The following is a 19,724-nucleotide window of genomic DNA, read 5'->3' on the forward strand; positions in this document are numbered from 1 at the left end:
TGGCTGTGGTGGAGGCTCAAGGAAGTCTACCTTGAAAAGCAGTGTTTACAGCCACGTTTAAACCCCTCCGTTCAACACGAGTTATTTCGACCTCCCACTTCCAATTCCGTGGATTTTGAGAGGTTGGGATGGGCATTTTCCAGGTGTTCACACGGCTTGCTTTCGTTACGTTAGAGTCAAGAACCACATTTTGGAGGGATGCCACACTGAGAAGCCCTCCCGGAATGGAAGGTGTGGACGCAGCAGAATCCACATCTGCGCAGAGATGCTCACCGGGCAAGAAGGGATGCTTACCAGCAGCAACCTTTCCTCTGAGGAGGCGGGGCCTTTAATGCTGGCCACTGGCTGCCCAGGCTTTCCCTCGGGCGCTGCCCAGGTCCGACCTGTTTAACACTCAGCTGGATGCGCGGTGCGGGTGTCGTCCCAGCGCGGCCCGTCGGACCCAGGTCGGGGCGCGGGCGAGGCAGGACCACCCGGATGCCCGCAACTTTGGGCAGCGCGGGAGACAAAAGGCACTTTTTGTTTTAGGGTCCTTGTGGTGCATCGCCCTGCAGCTCCCAGCCCCCTAGCTTTGTTCCCAACTTCCTCCAGCGCTGCGTCCCTCCAAGTCCCCCCTCTTTGTCTGGCCGCCACCCCGAGCCCCTTTGTTGTCCACCGTCTCCGCCAGGGAGGGGTGGGGACGGCGCCCACCATTCCTGAGACAGGAAGCGAGCAGAGGCGGAGGCAAGCAGCCGCCTTCGCACGCCCCCACCGGCGAGCGCGACTCTCGGTCGCCCTCGGGCGACAGCCGCGGGTGAGCCTCAGCCCCTCGCCCGCGTTCTAGGCACGGAGGAGGGGTGCGGCGAGGCAGGCGTCCTCTGATTGGCTGCGGGAGTCAGGGCGCCGCGCCGCTATTGGGCCGCGGGGCTGTCTGGCGTGCGAGTGCGCGAGGTGGGGAGGGGGCGCTGGAAGCTACTGGAAATAGAGCGGCCGGGCGGCGTGAGGCCCCCCCCCGCGCGGGCGGGTGGGCGGGGCGCCAATCAGTGGGCGTGGCCACGAGACTCCGCCTGCGGCCCCTCCCCGCGCGCGGCGGCTTCGACCGCGGGCGGCCGAGGGGCGGGCGCGCCGCTGCATCCCCATCCTCGGCGTAGCTCGGCTCAGGGCGAGCGGAGACTGGCCGGAGCGGGCGGGCGGGCGCAGCGCCGAGGCCCGGCCATGGCCACCACCAGCAGCACCACGGGCTCCACCCTGCTGCAGCCTCTCAGCAACGCCGTGCAGCTGCCCATCGATCAGGTACCGGCGTCCGGGGCGTCGTGCCCTGGCCGCCCCTGCCGGCTGTGGTGCCACCCGGGCGGGAGTAGGGTGGGGGCTGGGACCGGGGCTGCTGTGCCCGGCTCCCGGCGGGGCGGGAGCGCGCAGCTGGCCTTGTCCCTTCGCCTGTCGCTCTGACTGGTGCCTCAGTGCCCACCCAGCCCCCCCTCGCCGCCCCGGGCGGGGGTGGGCGCGGGCGGAGGCTCGGCGACAGCCCGCCGGGGAGGGCTAGACAGACGTGCGCGTGTGCATGCTGTCGCTGCCCGGACACCGGGCGCCGGACCCCGGAGTCCCGGGGTCGGTGGACCCGGGGACGGCTGCGGGGTATTTGCTCCGGGAGGCTGAGGATGATCTGAGTGCCGAGTGCCCAGGATACGGCGTGGATGGATGGGGCTTAAGAGGTCCTGCACTTGGGGACAGTTTGCATTGAAGTGTGACTCGAGAGACCGAGAGGCAACAGTTTGGGGGAAGGCAGGTTCTGAAGAGAAGTCAAAGTGAGTTCATGATGCCTAGGTTTCTGGTGAAAAAGTTGCAGCTGTGGCTAGGAGCAGCCATCCTGTCCCCTCACCCTACCCTCAGAGAAGCGTTTGACACTAGGGAATGCTGGCATTTAAATGAGGCCAGTAGAATTTGATTGTTTAAAGGGCCCCAGGATTACTGAGAAATAAACAGTATTGGGATGGAGAAAGCAGCGCCATTTTTATTGAGCAAAGGAACTTTGGAGGTACGTCCTGAGAGAGGTCTGGGAAAGTTGTTGGTGGGGTGCGGTTAGGTAGTCGGTCTCGCCCCAGGGCTGAAGGTAATTGACTCTGGAGATCTTGCTTAACATTATTTCTGCTCTGGAGGCGTTCGCCCTTCCCAAGGGATACTGGTTCGCGGTCCTCAGCTTGACTAGCTGCTTTTGATATCTTAAGGATTTCCTCTGCAATACAGAATCCCTCCCTCTCCGGACTTAAGCTGGAGGTGACATCCGAGCTCAACCCCTTGTGCTTCACTGTTTAACATACAACACCCTGAATGATGTCGAAGAAGGGTTAAAGAATTCTGCCCAGAGTTTAGCTCTGTATTCTTTCCTTCATTTCACCCTCAACTTCCGATTAATAGTGAATACCCGGCCCCCACACACCTTGTACAGCAGGTGGGATGTGTATCAGGCTAGTAGGTTATTCGAGTGAGATGCTCCAAGGGAAATGCTTTTTTTTTATTTTACAGCATTAGGCTTTGTGTATTAAGTTGATCAGAACCAAAGGCTTTGCGTGTTCTCAGTCCTGTGAGGGGAGTCTCACTATTTTCTAAATGGAATTGTGGCACGTGACCTTGTGTGTTGCATCTTTGATTTAAATAGGTTGTTGCCAGCCTACCAGCAAACAGAGGGCAGGATCTGTTGTGAAATTTTTCTTTCTAATGGAGAAGCGAGAGGGAGACTTTTACCTTTTCATACTTTTGGGAGACAGATAATTGTGTATTCTCTCTGGCGTAGCCCCGCTCTGCTGATACTTTTAAATTTATGTAAAGGATTATAACTATTAAAAGCAATCTAGTATTACTTAGCTCCTTTAAACTTCTCGGCAATCCAGAGAAAGTTGTTTGTGGAACTTAAGTATGCAGGATCAAGGCGAGGTGACTTGAATTGAGAGTGTGACTTTGACTTGGCACCTTAGACAGTCTTTATCCTCTGGGGTACTCTTAAGCTTTAGAACCCCGAGTTTATATGGTCATTTGTATAATACAGTTGTTGGCTATGTGGTAAGCAAGTTGTAAGACTATTAAGTTAATACCACACAATCTGTACTTTTCGTAGCAATGGTTAGTTCCGTGAAATACCAAAGAATTGACTCTTAAGACATTAGCCAAGTTCTTGGAGTCATTAAAACCTCACATGATAAAGTTAGACAGACATTTTAAAGTTAAAACAACTAGAAGAGTCTTAGAACGTGAATAGTTGAATCCAAGCTGAAAGAAATCCCAAGACTTGGCTGTAGTCAAATAATTCAGTTGGGGGAGAGGGAGAGCAAGCCAGGAAGTGAAGAAGTCTAACTCGCCAGTGTGTTCATTTGGTGTGTGCCTATTAACAGTGTTTAGAAAATTTAGGCAATTATAAGAACAGTTGTTTTAGGGAGTAATAAAATGGAAACTTTTAATATTGTGTCTACTTGATATGCTTAGAACTTAAGAGTGCCCCTTGCAGCTGAGGTAGCAGGAAGAGATTTTATGTTGTCAGGCAAAGGCGGAGGAGCAGAAAATCTTGCCTTAGGCTCCTGAATTTTTTTCTTTTCAAAGAATTCCTGAATGACCTTGAGGTAGCAGAAGTGGTGTTGGGTTCAGTAGTCCTTAAATTTAAATTAAATCATGGAGTCTGGGAGGTACAAGATTCGTCTTTTTCTTTTCCTTCTCCTCCTCCTTCTCCACTTCATCCTCTTCCTCTCTTCTTCTTTTTTATTCCAAGATAGAGTTTCTCTGTAGCTTTTGAAGCCTGTCCTGGAACTTAACTCTGTAGACCAGGTTGGTCTACGAACTCCAGAGATCCTCCTGCCTCTGCCTTCTAAGGCCTTTAATGCCTAGCTACTTTAAGATTCTTTAAGATAGGAAGTGCCAGGCCTCTGGTGTTTCGCTCTCTAGGGCCTGCTTTCCTAGTGACTTTATTTCTAGTGTATTTCTGGAGATCTGACTAAAGGAATGTGTGGAGAGTGGGGTTTGAGGAAGGAACCATCTGAACACTAGCTGTGCCAAAGGAAAGGAACAACCTTGTGAGACCCAGGAGAGATCAGGTGTCTTCGTATCATGGGGCTTGTGTTCCTTATAAGTTGCTGATGTGCGGTTTTAATCTCCACAGCAAGTACCAAAATGAACCTAAGAACAATGCCCCAGGTGATCAACCTATATTTATATATTTCACCATTTTATACCCTCTATTACATCTGCTTTGTTTGCTCTGAGGTGTCATGAGATTTCTGGTTGTGACCCCCTTTACCGTCCCTTTTTTTCTCCCTCCTTACTCCCCACGATGCTGTAATTTCTACTCTGACACTGGGGTAAAGATCCAGGAGAGTACTCGAGGCAGAAGGCTGGTTGGAGATGAACCCTGGAACAGCCTTCTTGACACAGGAGTGTTATAGATTATGTGACAGATTCTTGTATGGGGAAGATGAGGTGGGGACTTGTGGTGGTTTGGAAGGTTTGAAGGAAGTAGGAAAAAGATGGCTGGGGAAGAATGGTTAGGAGTGACCGGGTTTCGCAGAGTCCAGGGCTAACCGTAATACCCAACTCTCGGGAGTTTGCGAAACTTTGCTGTGTCTTCTACGCCATTCAGTAGAATCCACACACCTTCAGGAGTCGGAAGTCTAATCTGAATTCTCATGCCCCTGTGTGTGCTCTTGAGTATTGGCATAACATGTCAGCATATTTTGCGGCTTTCACGTGGGGGAAATACTTTGAACGTATCTTTGTTTTTGAACTGATTCTCTGATCTTGGCAGTGAAGGTGAGAATAAGAAAGAACTGTCTAAAGTTCCAAATATTGGTGTGCTCGTGATCAGGCTTGGGATAGGGGAAGCGTGTTCATTTGTGTATGTGTGTGTATATGAATGCATATGTGCATGTGTGTGTGTGTGCACATGCACTCGTGTGTAACAGAGAGAAGTGGGAAGGCTATAAAATCTTGGCTCCGTTTGGGTCAGTTTGTTGCTTCACTTTTTCCTTAAGTCCCTGTACCACGCACACAGACAACCAAATAAGTGGTGTTTTAGGGGAGAGTTAGCTTAAGACTGGCTTTTCAAGTCCCCTGACAGGTCTGAACTCTGATGAATCCTTTCACAGATGGAGGAAGGGAAAGGACCGTTTTCTAGGTCGATGTGGTCAAAGGAGCGGAGCTAGGATTGCCTGCTCTAGGGTTAGCTCTGAGCTGCAGAGCGAGCTTATCTGTCTTGCTCCGCCCACTGCTGAAGAGCTTGACCAGTTTTCTACTTGTGAGGTCCGTCTCCATCACAAGAACCAGGAATCAGTGACAGCCTCTGTGGAAGATGCCTTCCAGTCAGGAATCACCCTGTTCGTTAACAGTTCTAGAAATACCACTTTATAGAAATGTTACTTCCTGTATAAAGTGTGTGCTGACCTTAGTTTAAATCCCATAACTGTGTGTTTAGGAACTGATAAAAAGGCCTGAAATGTGGAGGGCTGTAAATCAAAAGTCAAGGGAGGAAAGTGGACTAGTAATTTGAGGAAGTTTCAGCAGTGAAGAGTTGAAGTTGCCTGAAGTTTAACTTAATGGAGAAGGCACACACCCTGGAAATGCTGTTAAACGTAGGGTCCCTGTATCGTGCTCAGCTCTCTTCATTAACAGAAAGGGTCAATGCACGGCAGTGGCGTGGGGTTCTCTGTGCAGGGTGCGGGCCTTGCTTTGCCCACTGCTTGATTTTGGGAAGTTACTCACTCTCTCTTTCTCTTGCTTTAGGGTTTGTTTGTTTGTTTGTTTTTATTTTTTGGGACAGGGTCTCTGTAGTCCTGGCTGTCCTGAAACTCACTCTGTAGACCAGGCTGGCCTCAGACTCAGAGATCTGCCTGCCTCTGCCTCCTTAGTGTTGGAATCAAAGGTGCGAGTCTCCACACACTGGGCTCTACTGTGCCTTCTAAAGTCCACATTTCCTCCTCTGTAAAATCAGAGTCACTGTATGCTACATGCTCAAAGACTATTGTAAAAATGTAATCGGTGGAACAGCCTGGCTCCTGTAGACATTTGACACACAGTGTCTCCTCTATTATGAAATACTTAATTGCAATTTTATGTTTTTGTTTTGAGAATTGCACTCTTAATCTTCAGAACTTCCTTAGCAAAGGGCACTAGGAAGCTCTCTCTGGTCAAGTTTTGTATCCAGACAGTGATTAAAGTAGGATTCCAATCTCCTTGTGAATCTGGAGTTCAGCATGTTTTTGCTGCTTCCTTACTGTTTCAGAGATCTTAGTGACTTGATAGTGTTCCTTCCAACAGTCCTGCCTGTCTAGGTGCAGACAACCCTGGTATCTGTTTATTAGGTCCGGTGCTGCTGACCTGAAGTACTCAAGTAGCTCACACAGCTTTTGCTTGCGGTTGAGTTCAACAGGTAGGATTCTGCTACGATTGAATTTGGTCGGATTTCTTTCAAAACAAGGCACAAATGTGTGCCTCTGAAGAGAGAGCATTTGGTGACGCTGAGAACGAGATGGGTGAAGAGTGAAGCCCCCTTTAGTCGCTGTTTAGCGTTTGGAAAAGCCGACGTGTGGAGTGTTAAGAGTTGGGATTCAGGAGGCATGGCATGTCCTCCTCGCTTCTCCATGTCACCAACGATACATCCCTCTCTTTGCTGATCAGAAAACGAGCCATTCTTCCCAGCCCAGCACCTACAGATAGGCCCCTTGCTGACCTTGTTTATGTGACCGGTTCCTTATTTGAGCCCCAGGAACATTGTAGGTTTGGCAAGCTTCTGATATGTACTTTCTGCCTGCTGTTGCTCGTACCCCTCAGGTTTCGGTAGGAGACAGATTGATGTAGGTAGCAAGCAGTGCTTAGGAAGATGTGGTAGGCCTGTGAAAGCAGCAGGGAATGATGGGATTCCCAGGCCAGTTGCACCGTGTGTAGGGGCAGATCCCCAGGAGGAAAGTGGGTCAGGAGCAGGGACACTTGAAGGAGGGAAGGAGTTGCGGTCCCTAGTTAAGGGCTCAACCTGGAGTGAATCTGAGGGCGATGGCATCTCTCCCCTTCTCCCCGTCCTTGGGTTTGTTGCTGGGGTCTCCTTCAGAGGATGGGGTGATGCTCAGGAGGCACAGGACAGAGCCTGGAGTAAATCTGGAGGGATACACAGGTACCACCCAGGACTACTGAGTTACTTCCCATTCCTGAAGGATACAGGATGCGCTCCAGCCACTGCTTTGTCCCCTCAACAGCCGGAGAGAGGAGTTGACTCTTCCTTCCCCTGTCATCTTCCTATTTCCTAGTCACTCTTAAGAACCATGGTCCCCAAGCCCTGTCTCTGACACTAATAGACAAGTCCACTGGCGAACTTGGAAAGTGTGGTCCTTGCCCATCACTTCCTCATTTAAATTGTCACAGCTTCCATGTTGTCACTGCAGTGCTTTCCACAGTGTGGCTGAGTCCATTTGGGTCAAAATCTCTTGGGGCTGTTATAAAAAAAATTAGGTGTTCCCTGGCTGATCCAGTCCTAGAAATGAGGGCCGAGGAACCTGCATTTTGACCGCCTCCTCCTCCATATTCCCCCTCCCCATCAGAAGTAGAGATCTGGGTCAAATATTTCAGGTACTTATTACTAAAAGATTATAAAAATACAGTGTGTGGGGCCAGAGAAATGACGTAGCAGCTAAGAGCATATACTATTCCAGAGGACTGCAGTCTGTCTCCTGTACAGACGTCTGTCTGGTAGTCAAGACCTCCAGGAGCTCCAGCTCCAGGAGTCCAGCCTCCTCTTCTGGACTCCATAGGCACCTTTATACACGCGGACACATCCACACAAACACACATGATTAAAAATGAAAAAATAAGCAGAGCTTGGGGTACAGCTTAATGGTTGGGTACTCCCTTGCTTGTAAAAGGGCTGTGGGTGTGATCCCCAGCACCAAAAACCAAAAAGCGGTGGAATATTCTTCAAGCATTTAACAAAGTAACACCTAATTCCCCATGCACGATGCAGTTAGTGGTTTGGTAGTCACAGGACTGTGCACAAATAAGATCCACAGTGCACCCTAGGTCATATGACCCTGACACGGGACAGCTTTTGGTCGGACAATGTAGCTTCTTTCTGTCATTCCTGTCACGTCGTCTCATGGCTGTATGCCCAGTTTTACATGTAGAAAGTGCTGGCAGTCTAGATCTGGTGTCCATTTTCAAAGTGGCCTGCTGTGGGGATGCCTACTCCGTCCCTTCTCACAGCATGCTCTGAGAAGCGCCGGCTCACGGTCAGGCCTACAGCCTGTGAAGGACGGCCATTGGATGCCTTGCCTGTCGCAACGCCCATGTGCCCTCCAGCTGGACAGGAATGTTCTCCAGAGCCACATGTGTGGAAGTGGTGAGCGAATTCAGTCCACACCTGCCGTTGTGCCATGTGCTTGTTCAATCGTATACACGTTCCTCAGTATGTTTTCCTTTTCCTTTGAACTCTTTGCCTTAATGGAGCCATTTTTTTCCTGCCCCAAATCCCCTGCACCCTTTTTATGCCTGGCAAAACTTTTTGGTATTTCTCCAATGTTTGTGTCTTCCTGAGGATGCCTTCATGTTCCTTGCTTTCCTGTTAGGCCCCTTGTATGTGTGATATGTCTGAGTCATACGTCTTCTAAGTGTGTGTGATGTTTCTGCAGCAGGTTGTGAGCGTTCTGGGGGGACCGGCCACTTGGACCCCCTCTTAGAGAGCTGCCTCTCCTGTCCAGTGAGCCCCTCTGCGATGATGCCAGTGCTGCAGAAAGTGCCCAGAGAAGAACGAGAGCTGTTCCCCATCTACACCATTTCCACCCTGTATCCTCCAGGGCTGGGGCTGCCTTGCCAGGCTCTGGGCCCCTTTCCTCTGGCTCTTGAGAAAGGTGTTCTTCCTTCTGAGTCTCAGAAGCAGGCTGTAGTAGGATCCTTCTGATCTTCTAGGGGGTCTTCCATGCCCTTGTTTTTCAGGGACTGTAACTGGCCTTATGTCCCCCGCCCCAGGATCAACTCTGGTGGCACCTGTAACATTTAACCTTGGCTTATTCCTTACGGCACTGTAAATTCCCTAGGGATAGGGCCTGTTGTCTCTGCTCAGGACCCTCCTTGAGTTGAGGGAGTATGCATCAAGTGGCAGCAGTGTGACGAAGGCCTTAGCCTGGCAGACAGTCTGATTGTGAGCTTGGAAAGCTGCTTAACTTTGTAAGCATCAGTGTCTTTCTTTCCTTTTATTGCTAGGCAGGTTCTCACTGTATGTCCTTGGCTGTTCTGGAACTCACTATGTAGACTAGGCTGGCCTAGAATTCCTTGATAAAGCTCCGGTGCTGGGATTAAAGGCAGTCTCAGTTTTGTTGTCTATCAAATGGGGCACGTAGTAGGTTGCGCCTAGTAAAAGTGGGTGGGCCTTGCAAATATAAGCAGGTAAAGGCCAGCGCACCTGGCTGTGACTATTATTAACATCTCGGGATCTCTTCCGAGGGACTGGGGAAGGGGGATGTCTTGTATATGACTTAAGTCTAGCCCTTGGGTTCTTCAGAACCTTTTCAGCATCCTTTAGATAAGTAAGTGTGTGCCAGTCAGTATGCTAGACATGGGGGATGCCATCCCATGACTGTTCCACTGAGAACACCGCAGCCCTGGGGAGTGGCTGGTCAGGGAAGGAGAAGTCTTAGGGGTCCTCACTAGGGCATCAGAGGCACTAGGCTCTCACTGGCTGTGTTCAGGGCATTTCCACTAAATGCAGCGCCTTCTCTGCCCCCTCCAAGGGTAGTCCTGTTTTCCTGGCTGGAAGCTGCCCTCTGTTTCTTAGAGTTGGTGTGTGGCCTGGCTAGTGAAGTGTTAGTGGTCAGGCTTCCTGAGGTACAACTTAGAAGATCTCTGTTAGTGGGCACAAACTTTTTTGGCTGACTGTTCAGTTTCTTTTCAGTAGGCACCAGGAGCTAAAGACAGGCAAAACATTGAAGATGAGTGATCGCCAAGGAGTTGAAGAGAGCTTTAACTCTTGCTCTCAGGGGGTCGCACTGCCGGGAAGAGGGCTTTAGCAACGCCTCAATCTAAACATTGAGACAAAAGAAGCCTGCAGATCGCCCAGTTGTCTCTGTAGGGAGCAAAATGCTGCCAGCTTGATAGTGTTCTGTGCCTGTGTAGAGCAAGACCCTCTAACAGAATCCTTTGCGGTACTGTCCAGGTCCCCAACAACACCTGTTGTCATCATTCCGTCTAGTCCAGAGCAAGCGTGGTGTGCCAACGGCTGATGAGAGATAGGCAGGCGCTTTCAGGTCAACCCAAAGGAGCAGAGTAACCGGTGTCCTTGGGCCGTGAGGAAAGTTTCGTTCAGCTGACCAGTGAGTTTAGCACGTGCTCCGACCGACTCTTCCCTGGCCCTCACGTTAGTTTCAGAACTCTGAATCTGCCGGTGCTTAGTCAAAATGAGGTAGAACACATCTAGCCTAATACTACATTTCAGGGTAAATGTTCAGCCTACAGTGATGTTCTAGAAGTTAGCCAGTGATCGAAGACGTGTGAGACAAGAAATAGAGCCAACTCTGGGGGTCGTGGTTGGTGGTGGTGATGCCCCTGGAGCTGACCAGGTCAAGGGGTTAGATATAGTAGCTCAGCCCAGTGTCCACTTCCAGTTCCAATGCCCACAGAGTGTAGCTGCTGGTGTGTACATGTTCTGAGGTGTGCACGGCCTGCAGTCTGGAAAGCCTCACACGCAGCTGGAATGGGACACCCCTTCCCACTTTTGCTAATGGTTGCTGCAGAGGAATGTTGGCCTGGTACCAAAGCTGACTTTTCAAAGGGAAACTGGAAATTTAGATTTTCAACGGAAGTATGATTTTTAAAACTTTAAATAAAATTTCATTTTTTTTAAGTCCCAGAAATGTATCTAGATCAGGTTTAGTTAGTTAGCCACTTGGAATTATGAGTTTCTATTACCGTTTATGTTGTGAGTTCACTCTGAAGTGTGCTACAGTGTTCTAAGGCTTAAGAACTTTGACAAAGCGGATTAGCCCTTGAGACGGCAAGCAGGACCTCTGGCGACTCAGTGGTGATATTGGAGAATGGCCCTCATAATTCACATTTAGTGATTTCAACTTTGAGTTGACCCCCAAAAAGTGTCCAGTTAAATTATATTTGCTTGAAACGGTCACATCTTAGATTCCATCTTGAAAGTTAATATCTTACTAAAACAGAGGACTGAAATTTTATGCTGTTATTTTTATTCAATTTGCAGATCTGTATTAATTATTGTCAAGACTATTTTTTTTTAATTCTTTCAAGCTAGGGTTTTTCTATGCAACAGCCCAGGCTGTCCTAGAACTTGCTTTGTAGACCAGGCTGGCCTCAAACTCACAGAGATCTACCTGCCTCTGCCTCCCAAGTGCTGGGAGTAAAGGTGTGCGCCACCACCATGCCTGGCAATGTCAAGACTATCTTATGGGCTAAGGTATTTTTAAAAATCTAGCTGGCGAGGAATCAAGTAATATTTGGAAAGGCCTTGACTATCTATGTTGGTATTTCCAGTTCTTCCTGAGTGTATGTTGATTTGAGGCCAGAGTGTGTGTATCATGTGGTAACTATACAGGCTTTGGAGTTTAAGCCACGGATTGCTTCTCTGTTGAGTGCTGTCTTGCCTTTTTAAATACTCAGTCTGACACAGCTGTTCCTATTAGCTGCATCCCCAGAATAGAAGTGACAGAGATTTTTGCTGTGTGACTGGAGGACAGGGTAGGGAGGGACTGTAAGCTGGCACTTGGCATCTCTGGAGATAATCGAGGGCTCCTTAGTAGACAAGGACAATCCTGGGGGCTGGAATTGTCACCCTGTCCATTCTGTAGCGCCAGCTAGTTATGTCTCCTTTTGTTCTTGGCCTGCATAAGAATTTGGCATCATAGCTGTGGGCTTCAGCGAGTGGAGATGGTGATAGATTTATCAGAATTCAAGAGTGGGGCATTGAGTTTTGTTGAGCTGTGTGTCTGCTAAGAATTTTTATATGGATTGGGGGGAAAGTCGTTTCTCAAGACTGTTTCTTGAGATACTCGGAATATGAAATACTGGAGAAATAGGAAGTTCCACAAAGGTACTTGACGTAGATTCTGAGTTTTACCATGTAGAACTGTAAAGTGGTGTGTAATTTTTATTGCTATTATTTATTTAAGAGTATTACATTGGGTAGGAGATATTTGAGTTCAGTTTTGAAAATTCCTACTTGGAATATCAGAGCTAAAAGATGTTACAGACTGTTTCAATAACAACAAAGATAGCCTGGGGTAGTGCCGGAGGGCTGGCCTTGGGGTCTTTCCCTCCTTTTTGTATTTTGTGGACAGCATGAACCACTAGTAGGTGATGAACGTCAGAGGACTGCTCCTTGCTTTATTCCTAACTCCAGACTTGGGAGGTATGGCAGGGGAGTGTTAGCCTGTGCAGTGAAGGAGAAAGGCTGTGTCAGGTCAGTGTGCCCTGGCTAGACAGGTAGCACAGGCCAAACACCTCAGCTTGCCAGGCAGGACAGTGAAAGGGGAATGTTTTGTGTCTTGCTCTTAGGATCAGGAAAGAGAGACAATGGTGGAGCCTGAGCTCAAGGAAGCCGCTTCGGGCCGAGGGCAGACCTCTGACTAGAGCCGCCGTCCTGGACCATGTAGGTTTGGCAAGTATCTATGTGAATGTTGGCGATTGTAGCCTGAAGGGTCAAGATGGCAAGAATAATCGTTGGTTGGTAAAGAAGTGGTTAGTCTTGTTTATTAAGTACTGTAGGTCAGTGCTAGCATTTGGAGATGTGGTAAGTCCTGCAGAGATACAGAGAGCAGGAGCCTGCTTAGTGGGTGAGCAGACTGACAGATATTTCCAGCATGTGAATCAGAGTCAGAAGACAGCTGTGTTGGAGTTTGGACAAGGCTGCCGCATCAGTGACCCCGAGGATGGGTGTGTGTGTGTTCTCACAGAACAGTTGCGGCGTAAACACATTGATGTTATTTCTGCTCCACCTGCTGATATAAAGGCCCCTGTTTCATCTGACAGGTGTTACCACCCAGGTTGGGGCTGGCTCACACGTAAGGCAGCTGGCTTTATATGAGAGTTCCCTGCAGCCCGTGTTAAAACAGTGGTTTTCCATAATGGTTGTGCTAATTTACATTTCTGCCCACAATGTGCTAAGGTTCCCTTCCCCCACTTGGATCTCTTGTCTTTTTGATGATAGCTCTTCTTGCTGGAGTGAGGTGGTTTTGATTTACATTTCCCTGATGAGTGATGTTGAACGTTTGTAGTAAAAAAATTTAAAATGGAGTAACAGTATCATCCAGCAGTTGTACAACTATGTATGAATCCAGAGGAAATGAAATCTGTATGTTGAAGAAACATCTGCATTCCCATGATTATTGCAGCATTAGTCACAATAGCCAAGAAATGGACATTCCCCAGGTATAACCGATAAATGTAGGTGGAAAATGTGCTACATATACACATGGGGATACTGTGTATATATAATATATATTATATATACTGTCTACATATACACACGGGAAAACTGTCTACATATACACAAGGGGATACTGTCTGCATATACACATGGGGATACTGTCTGCATATACACATGGGGATACTGTCTACATATACACATGGAGATACTCTGTACTTTTAAACATATATATATATACACACACACATGTGACTATATATACACACAAGAATACTGTCTATATATACAAACGGGAATACTGTCTACATATATACACGGGAGTACTGTCTACATATACACTTGGGAATACTGTCTACATAGACACTCGGGAATACTGTCTACATAGACACTTGGGAATACTGTCTACATATACATATGGAATACTGTCTCCATATACACATGGAATACTGTCTCCATATACACATGGAATACTGTCTACATAGACACTCAGGAATACTGTCGACATATACACATGGAAATACTGTCTACATATATGCACGGAATACTGTCTACATAGACACTCTGGAATACTGTCTACATATACACACAGGGATACTATTTAGCCATACAAAGAGGGAATCCATGTGGTGTGTAACAATGTGGATGGAACTAGAGGATGTTACTTTCAGTGAAATAAGCTGAGAATAAAAAGAAGAGGAGTGCTGTGTGAAATCACTCAGATGTGGAATCTGAAAAACTCCACCTCGTAGAAGTGGGGAGTGGATAATATTCCCACAGGCTGGGGTGGGTGTGGTGCTGAACTATGACATATACATATATAGGACATAGACATATACATAGTATGACATATACCATGGTCATAGTGAGCCCGGAGTATGCTGATGCAGAGACGGTAATCATGGGTAATGGTAAGGGACTGTGTATGGTAATCATAGGTAACGGTAAGGGACTCTGTACCGAAGCCATAGGTCATGGTAAGAGACTGTGTATGGTAACCATAGGTAATGGTAAGAGACTGTGTATGGTAACCATAGGTCATGGTAAGAGACTGTGTATGGTAACCATAGGTATTTTAAGGGACTGCGTAGTTCTGAAAGCCAAAGTGGCAAAGTTTTGCTGTGTGCACCATAAGGAAGTGACGTTTGAAGAGGTGGACATAAGTGTAACAAAAACAAAACTGTGTCCAGTGCATGTGTGCAGTGAGCTGTCACATGACACTCCGTAAATACGTATATTTGAAACGTTATCATGTGTCAGGAAGAATAGCACCAGGGGTTCTGATCCAGTGAGCATGGGATGGAGACAGCTTTACAGGTGATGCCGTGAGAGTGCCAGATGTTCAGGGGTCCCCGCTGTCTTAGGAGAGTTCCAGATGTTCAGGGATTCCCGCTGTCTTAGGTCATTGCACGAACATTCCCTTCTGCTCCTCGTGTTGCTTTGCAAGACCTCTGTCACATGGAGATGAGTGTAGTGAGCTGGAGGGGTGGTTGGGAGTTCTAGCCAGCTGCAGCTGTTCGGGTGGTCACACCCTGGACTCATCTAGGAAACAGATAGAAATAGGCATGTTGTGTAGGCTGAAGTATACATCATTTTCCTGGCTTACCAGAGCAAAAGTTACAACTTACTGGGAGGAAGTGTTCATGCAGTAACTCAGGCTCACTCCTTCAGCAAATACTGGCCCCGTGCGAGGCTTTTGAGTTCCAGAGAGCAGAGGAAGTGTAGGCAAGGTCTGATGATAGAGCTCCTTAAAAACCACACACCGCCGGGCCAGAGCCATGGCTCTGCATTGAAGAGTTCTTACTTTGCTGGATTTAAGTTTGATTTTCAGCACCCACAGACCGCTCCCAACTGTCTGTAACTCTGGTTCTATGGGGAATCCATCTTCCTTTTCTGGCCTTCGAAGCCACCAGGCGTGACTGAGGTACAGAGACAAGCATGCAGAGGAAACAACCCGCACACCTAAAACCAAATCAAACCAAACCCATTGCCTCTGACATTCAGGAGCCAGCCTGTGCTTGCCAGGTGGGAAGTACTTGTGCCTCAGTTTCTCTGTTATGCACAGAGCTGTTGAGTAGCAACTGCTCTATGAATGTCTGTTTGCATAAAAACTGTCCATTGGCATAAATAAGGTTTCCTCTGGGAAACCTTTGGTGGGCAGTGGGCTGGCTTTTCCTTGAATGCCCCTGTGGATGCCAAGCCTGTTCCCATTATTTTATTTTATTTATTTTTTTCCCTGTTCCCATTATTAAGGCAGCCAGTTCTATGTCTTGGTAGTTGTGATTGCTTCCAAACGTTCTGGATTAATGATGTGGGAGTCTCCTCTGTGTGCTGTGATTACCGTTAATGGATAAAGAAACTGCTTTGGACCTATAGCAAGGCAGAACTTAGGTAGGCAGGGAAAGCTAGGCTGAATGCTGGGAGGAAGAAGGGTGGAATCAGAGAGACGCTATGGAGCCACCGCCAGAGTCAGACATGCCACGAGGCAATACACAGATTACTAGAAATAGGATAAATTAAGATGTAAGAGTTAGCCAATAAGAAGCTAGAGCTATGGACAAAGCAGTGATTTAATTAATACAGTTTCTGTGTGATTATTTCAGGGCTGAGCTAGCCTGGCAGCCAGGAGGAACGAGCGGCCTCCTCCTACAGATTAGTTCCTAAGTGTCTTCAGTAAGCCTTCTCGAGAGTTGGAGGCCTCTGATTCTCATCTACTGTAGTTGGCTCGTTTTAACGACTGTGTTTTAGTGGGCGAGGTGTCAGTGCTGGGGTTTTCTCAGGCGTGGACATTTATATCTCCTGGGGGAAGGGGTCTACCGTCTGAAAGTCTAGTGTTTGACCTTTACAGACTCATTTGAAAATCAGTCCATTTGCCTTTGTATTTACTAAAATGTTTTAAAAAGATTGAGCACATTGTAAGACTAGTTCTGAGGAGACATACCCCAAACGCCTTCTCTGTAGACTTGGTGGGCTCACATCTGAGCTGACTCATGTGTGCTAAGTGTTAAGAAGAGGGAGTGGAATTCGGGAAAAGCATTGTCAGGCCTGTTAAACAAGGGGCTCGCAGATCCTGTAGGGGTCCAGTGTGTCCCCACTGACATTAAGATTGACGTGGAGTTAAAGCATTGTCCAGGTAGATCAGCTGCTGAGAGTGGTCGGCAGAGGCCTCTCATTATTGCTGCAAACACTCGTCTTTCGTGGATCTCCACAATGGTATGATCCTGGTCTTGCTCTTACTGTTGACTTGGGGTTTAGATGGAACAATTCACGTTTAGGGCGCCCTGGCATTCCTTAAGCTCTTCCCTTTCTTCTTCACATTTCTTACTCTTTTTTTGTTACGCATGAATTTGAGTCTTTTCTCCTTTGTGAAATTGTGATGGCAGAATGACTGTTTTTGTCTCACAAGACAAGAATTCACCAACAGCTCTTTCGTGAAGGACTGTTTTCGTGACAAGCGAACTAAAAAAATCAAAGCCAGTTCCTTGAGTTTATTTAATGTTAGCACATGAAATAGTTTCATGAGTGCGAGTATCAGAGACAGCAGTTTTACATGAAGATGAATCCATCTCAAAGGCTCTGAGGCCCTTCCTAAGGCTGTTCATGTGAGCCCTCTCTCAATAGCCATCTGCTTCCCTCGTCATAGCTTCGCCCTTACTAGTTTCCACAGACTTACTCTTTTTTTTAATATTTATTTATTTATTTATTATGTATACAATGTTCTGTCTGTGTGTATCCCTGCAGGCCAGAAGAGGGCACCAGACCAAATTACAGATGGTTGTGAGCCACCTTGTGGTTGCTGGGAATTGAACTCAGGACCTTTGGAAGAGCAGGCAATGCTCTTAACCGCTGAGCCATCTCTCCAGCCCCCACAGACTTACTCTTGAAGATACAAGTAACTGGTAGCATTGAATGCATCATCACAAAGGTGATTTGCATGTCAAACTATGTACGTATGATTACATATAAATAGAGTTAATATTTGTATGTTAACAATAAACGCCAATGGTGTCCATTGTTTATACTATTATTTCCTGCCTTTGGAAATGATGGCAGCTTGGGCTGGATAGACTATCACAGATCTGTATGGAATTGGAAATGTTTCCAGTGACCAGGAAGCAAGCTGTAGCTAGAACCAAAGCGAAGGCAGAGCAGTGTACTGACTAACAGAGCAAAACCAAACTTCAGCCATGAAAAAAAAAAAGGGAGGAACATGAAGCTAGGTATTTAATATTACTCCTCTGTGAGTATTGACACATGTTCATTTCTACTTCATCTATTTTGCTATTACTGCTCTAGTAGGGAGCTGAATTTACTTTGTTTTTTTTTTGTCTGATACAGAAAGTCATTTTTTATTGTATAAAATGTAAAACTAGCTAAATAAGAAAGTTTCAGAATTATACATTATCCTTTACCTGGAGACAATTTCATTAACTTACTAAAATGTGTGTCTGTGTGTACGCGGGCATGCGTGTGTGTTCATTTGCGTGTGCATGTGTTCCATAGCTCACATGCGAACATCAGATGGTTGTCTTTCAGTTGATTGTACCTTCCCCTTTGTCGAGACATGGTCTCCCTTCTTATTTCCTCTGGGCTGTTTACTACAGGCTAACGGCTCAAGAGCTTCTGGGTGATTAGCTTGTCTCTCCCATCTCTAGGTAGGAGTGCTGGGATTACAAATGATGTCACCATGACCAGCTTTTCATGTGGGTTTCATATATCAAACCCAGGCCAGAGGTGGTTCTTCCCCCACTGTCCTGGTGTTCTTTGGTGACCTGGTTGAGGGGACTGGGGACTGGCGGTGTAGCCACCTCTTCTTTGGCCTTGACTGAGAGGAACCCTCTCACTGTCTTTCGGTCACTGAGCCTAGTGCCCACCTCTGTAGATATTCGACAGTTGCCTGAATTAGATGTACTTTTATGATAATGGTATTTTAAATTTTGTAAAGATGAAACTAAATTGATTTTAAGCCTCCAAATGATTGACAATTCTATCAACATTAAAAAAAAAAGAGTATGCAGTTACATAGAAATGGTTCTTAACGTTTTGCCATGTTAGGGTTTCTATTGCTGCGAAAAGACACCATGACCATGGAAACTCTTCTAAAGGAAAACGTTGGGACTGGCTTACAGTTTCAGAGGTTTAGTCCATTTTTATCATGGCAGCATACCGGCAGACATGGTGTTGTTCATAAGGCTCATTCTGAGCACTCGTTCCAGATTATTCGGTGTTGAAGATAAACGCTCAGTGTGAATGATGCCGCGTTGCTTTCTTGTGCGGCTTACCTCTTAAAGATATTTGTGTGACTACTTCTTTCCCACGATATAGCCTCTTTCTGGAGCTACAGTGTTGTAAAAGGAGGAGCGGGCTGCTTCCCTGCCACCTGGCTAGTTTATACCCTAAATAACCACACCAAATTGTATTAATTAAATTGCTGCCTGGCCCATTATCTCCAGCCCCTTATTGGCTAACTCTCACATATCGATCTAACCCATTTCTAATAATCTGTATTGCCACTTGACTGTGGCTTACCGGCATGAGTCTAACCAGTGTCCATCTCAGAGAGGAGAGCCATGGCGTCTGCCACACTGCCTTCTTCCTCCCAGAATTCTGTTCTGTCTACCACACCTATCTAAGGGCTGCCCTATCAAAAGCCAAGGCAGTTTTCTTTATTCAACCAATGAAAGCAACACATAGAAAGAAGACCCTCCTATACCACTACGGGATTAATGTAGAGTCTTTCCTTTTCCCTTCTCTCTGGTCTTATTTGCGTGTTCTTCTCACAGGCGTGTCTGGTTCATGTCTTGGTCAATGATTATGAACCCGATATGATGATTCTAGATTTATTTTAAGTTTCATTTCTTAAAGTTAACCAAATATAAATGAACAGTAAGTGTCTTGTCTTAGCATTAACTTCCTTGTTAAATTAATAATCAACTTTGGGATCTCATTTTTCTCTTTGAGAGACAGTGCGTTTGAGTGTATGTGAGTCAGAGACTTGGGGGCAAATCCCTTAATAGTGTTCAAAGATGTAGAAGGCGCAGTTGTAGTGTGACCTGGAGATGATGGCAAGGTTGGGGTAGAGTCCTAGGAGTGCTCTAGCTGGACAGTTTAGAATAAGTCAGAGAAACAGATGTGGTTCCCGCCCTCAGCCTCATTCATAAAACCCTGAAGAAGTCCAGACAGAGTGATATGCAGTGACTGGTGCCACAGAGTGACCCCCAAGACCCTTGTCCCCCTAAGTTGCTTTACCTCACCCACTGCACGTCAAGTGGGCACATGTGGTCTTCCTCAGAGAAGGATCACAGCTTTCGTAGAAAGCCGAAGGAAGAGCCTTCTGCAGGTTGGG

At 47.2% G+C, this 19,724-nt stretch overlaps 1 protein-coding gene across 2 annotated transcripts in view; it reads left to right on the plus strand.

Moving 5' to 3' along the window:
- The first annotated feature begins 1,068 nt into the window (after positions 1-1,068).
- The window catches only part of Mboat2 (membrane bound glycerophospholipid O-acyltransferase 2), a 128,623-nt gene continuing 109,967 nt past the window's right edge, over positions 1,069-19,724 (plus strand). For both annotated transcript variants that reach the window (XM_075984084.1, XM_075984085.1), the window contains exon 1: positions 1,069-1,272. In XM_075984084.1, coding sequence (XP_075840199.1) covers positions 1,195-1,272 — 78 coding nt within the window. In that variant the 5' untranslated portion in view covers positions 1,069-1,194. The remainder of the gene's footprint in view (positions 1,273-19,724) is intronic.

The sequence above is a fragment of the Microtus pennsylvanicus genome, chromosome 8 (genome assembly GCF_037038515.1).
Source record: "Microtus pennsylvanicus isolate mMicPen1 chromosome 8, mMicPen1.hap1, whole genome shotgun sequence".
Lineage (NCBI taxonomy): Eukaryota > Metazoa > Chordata > Mammalia > Rodentia > Cricetidae > Microtus > Microtus pennsylvanicus.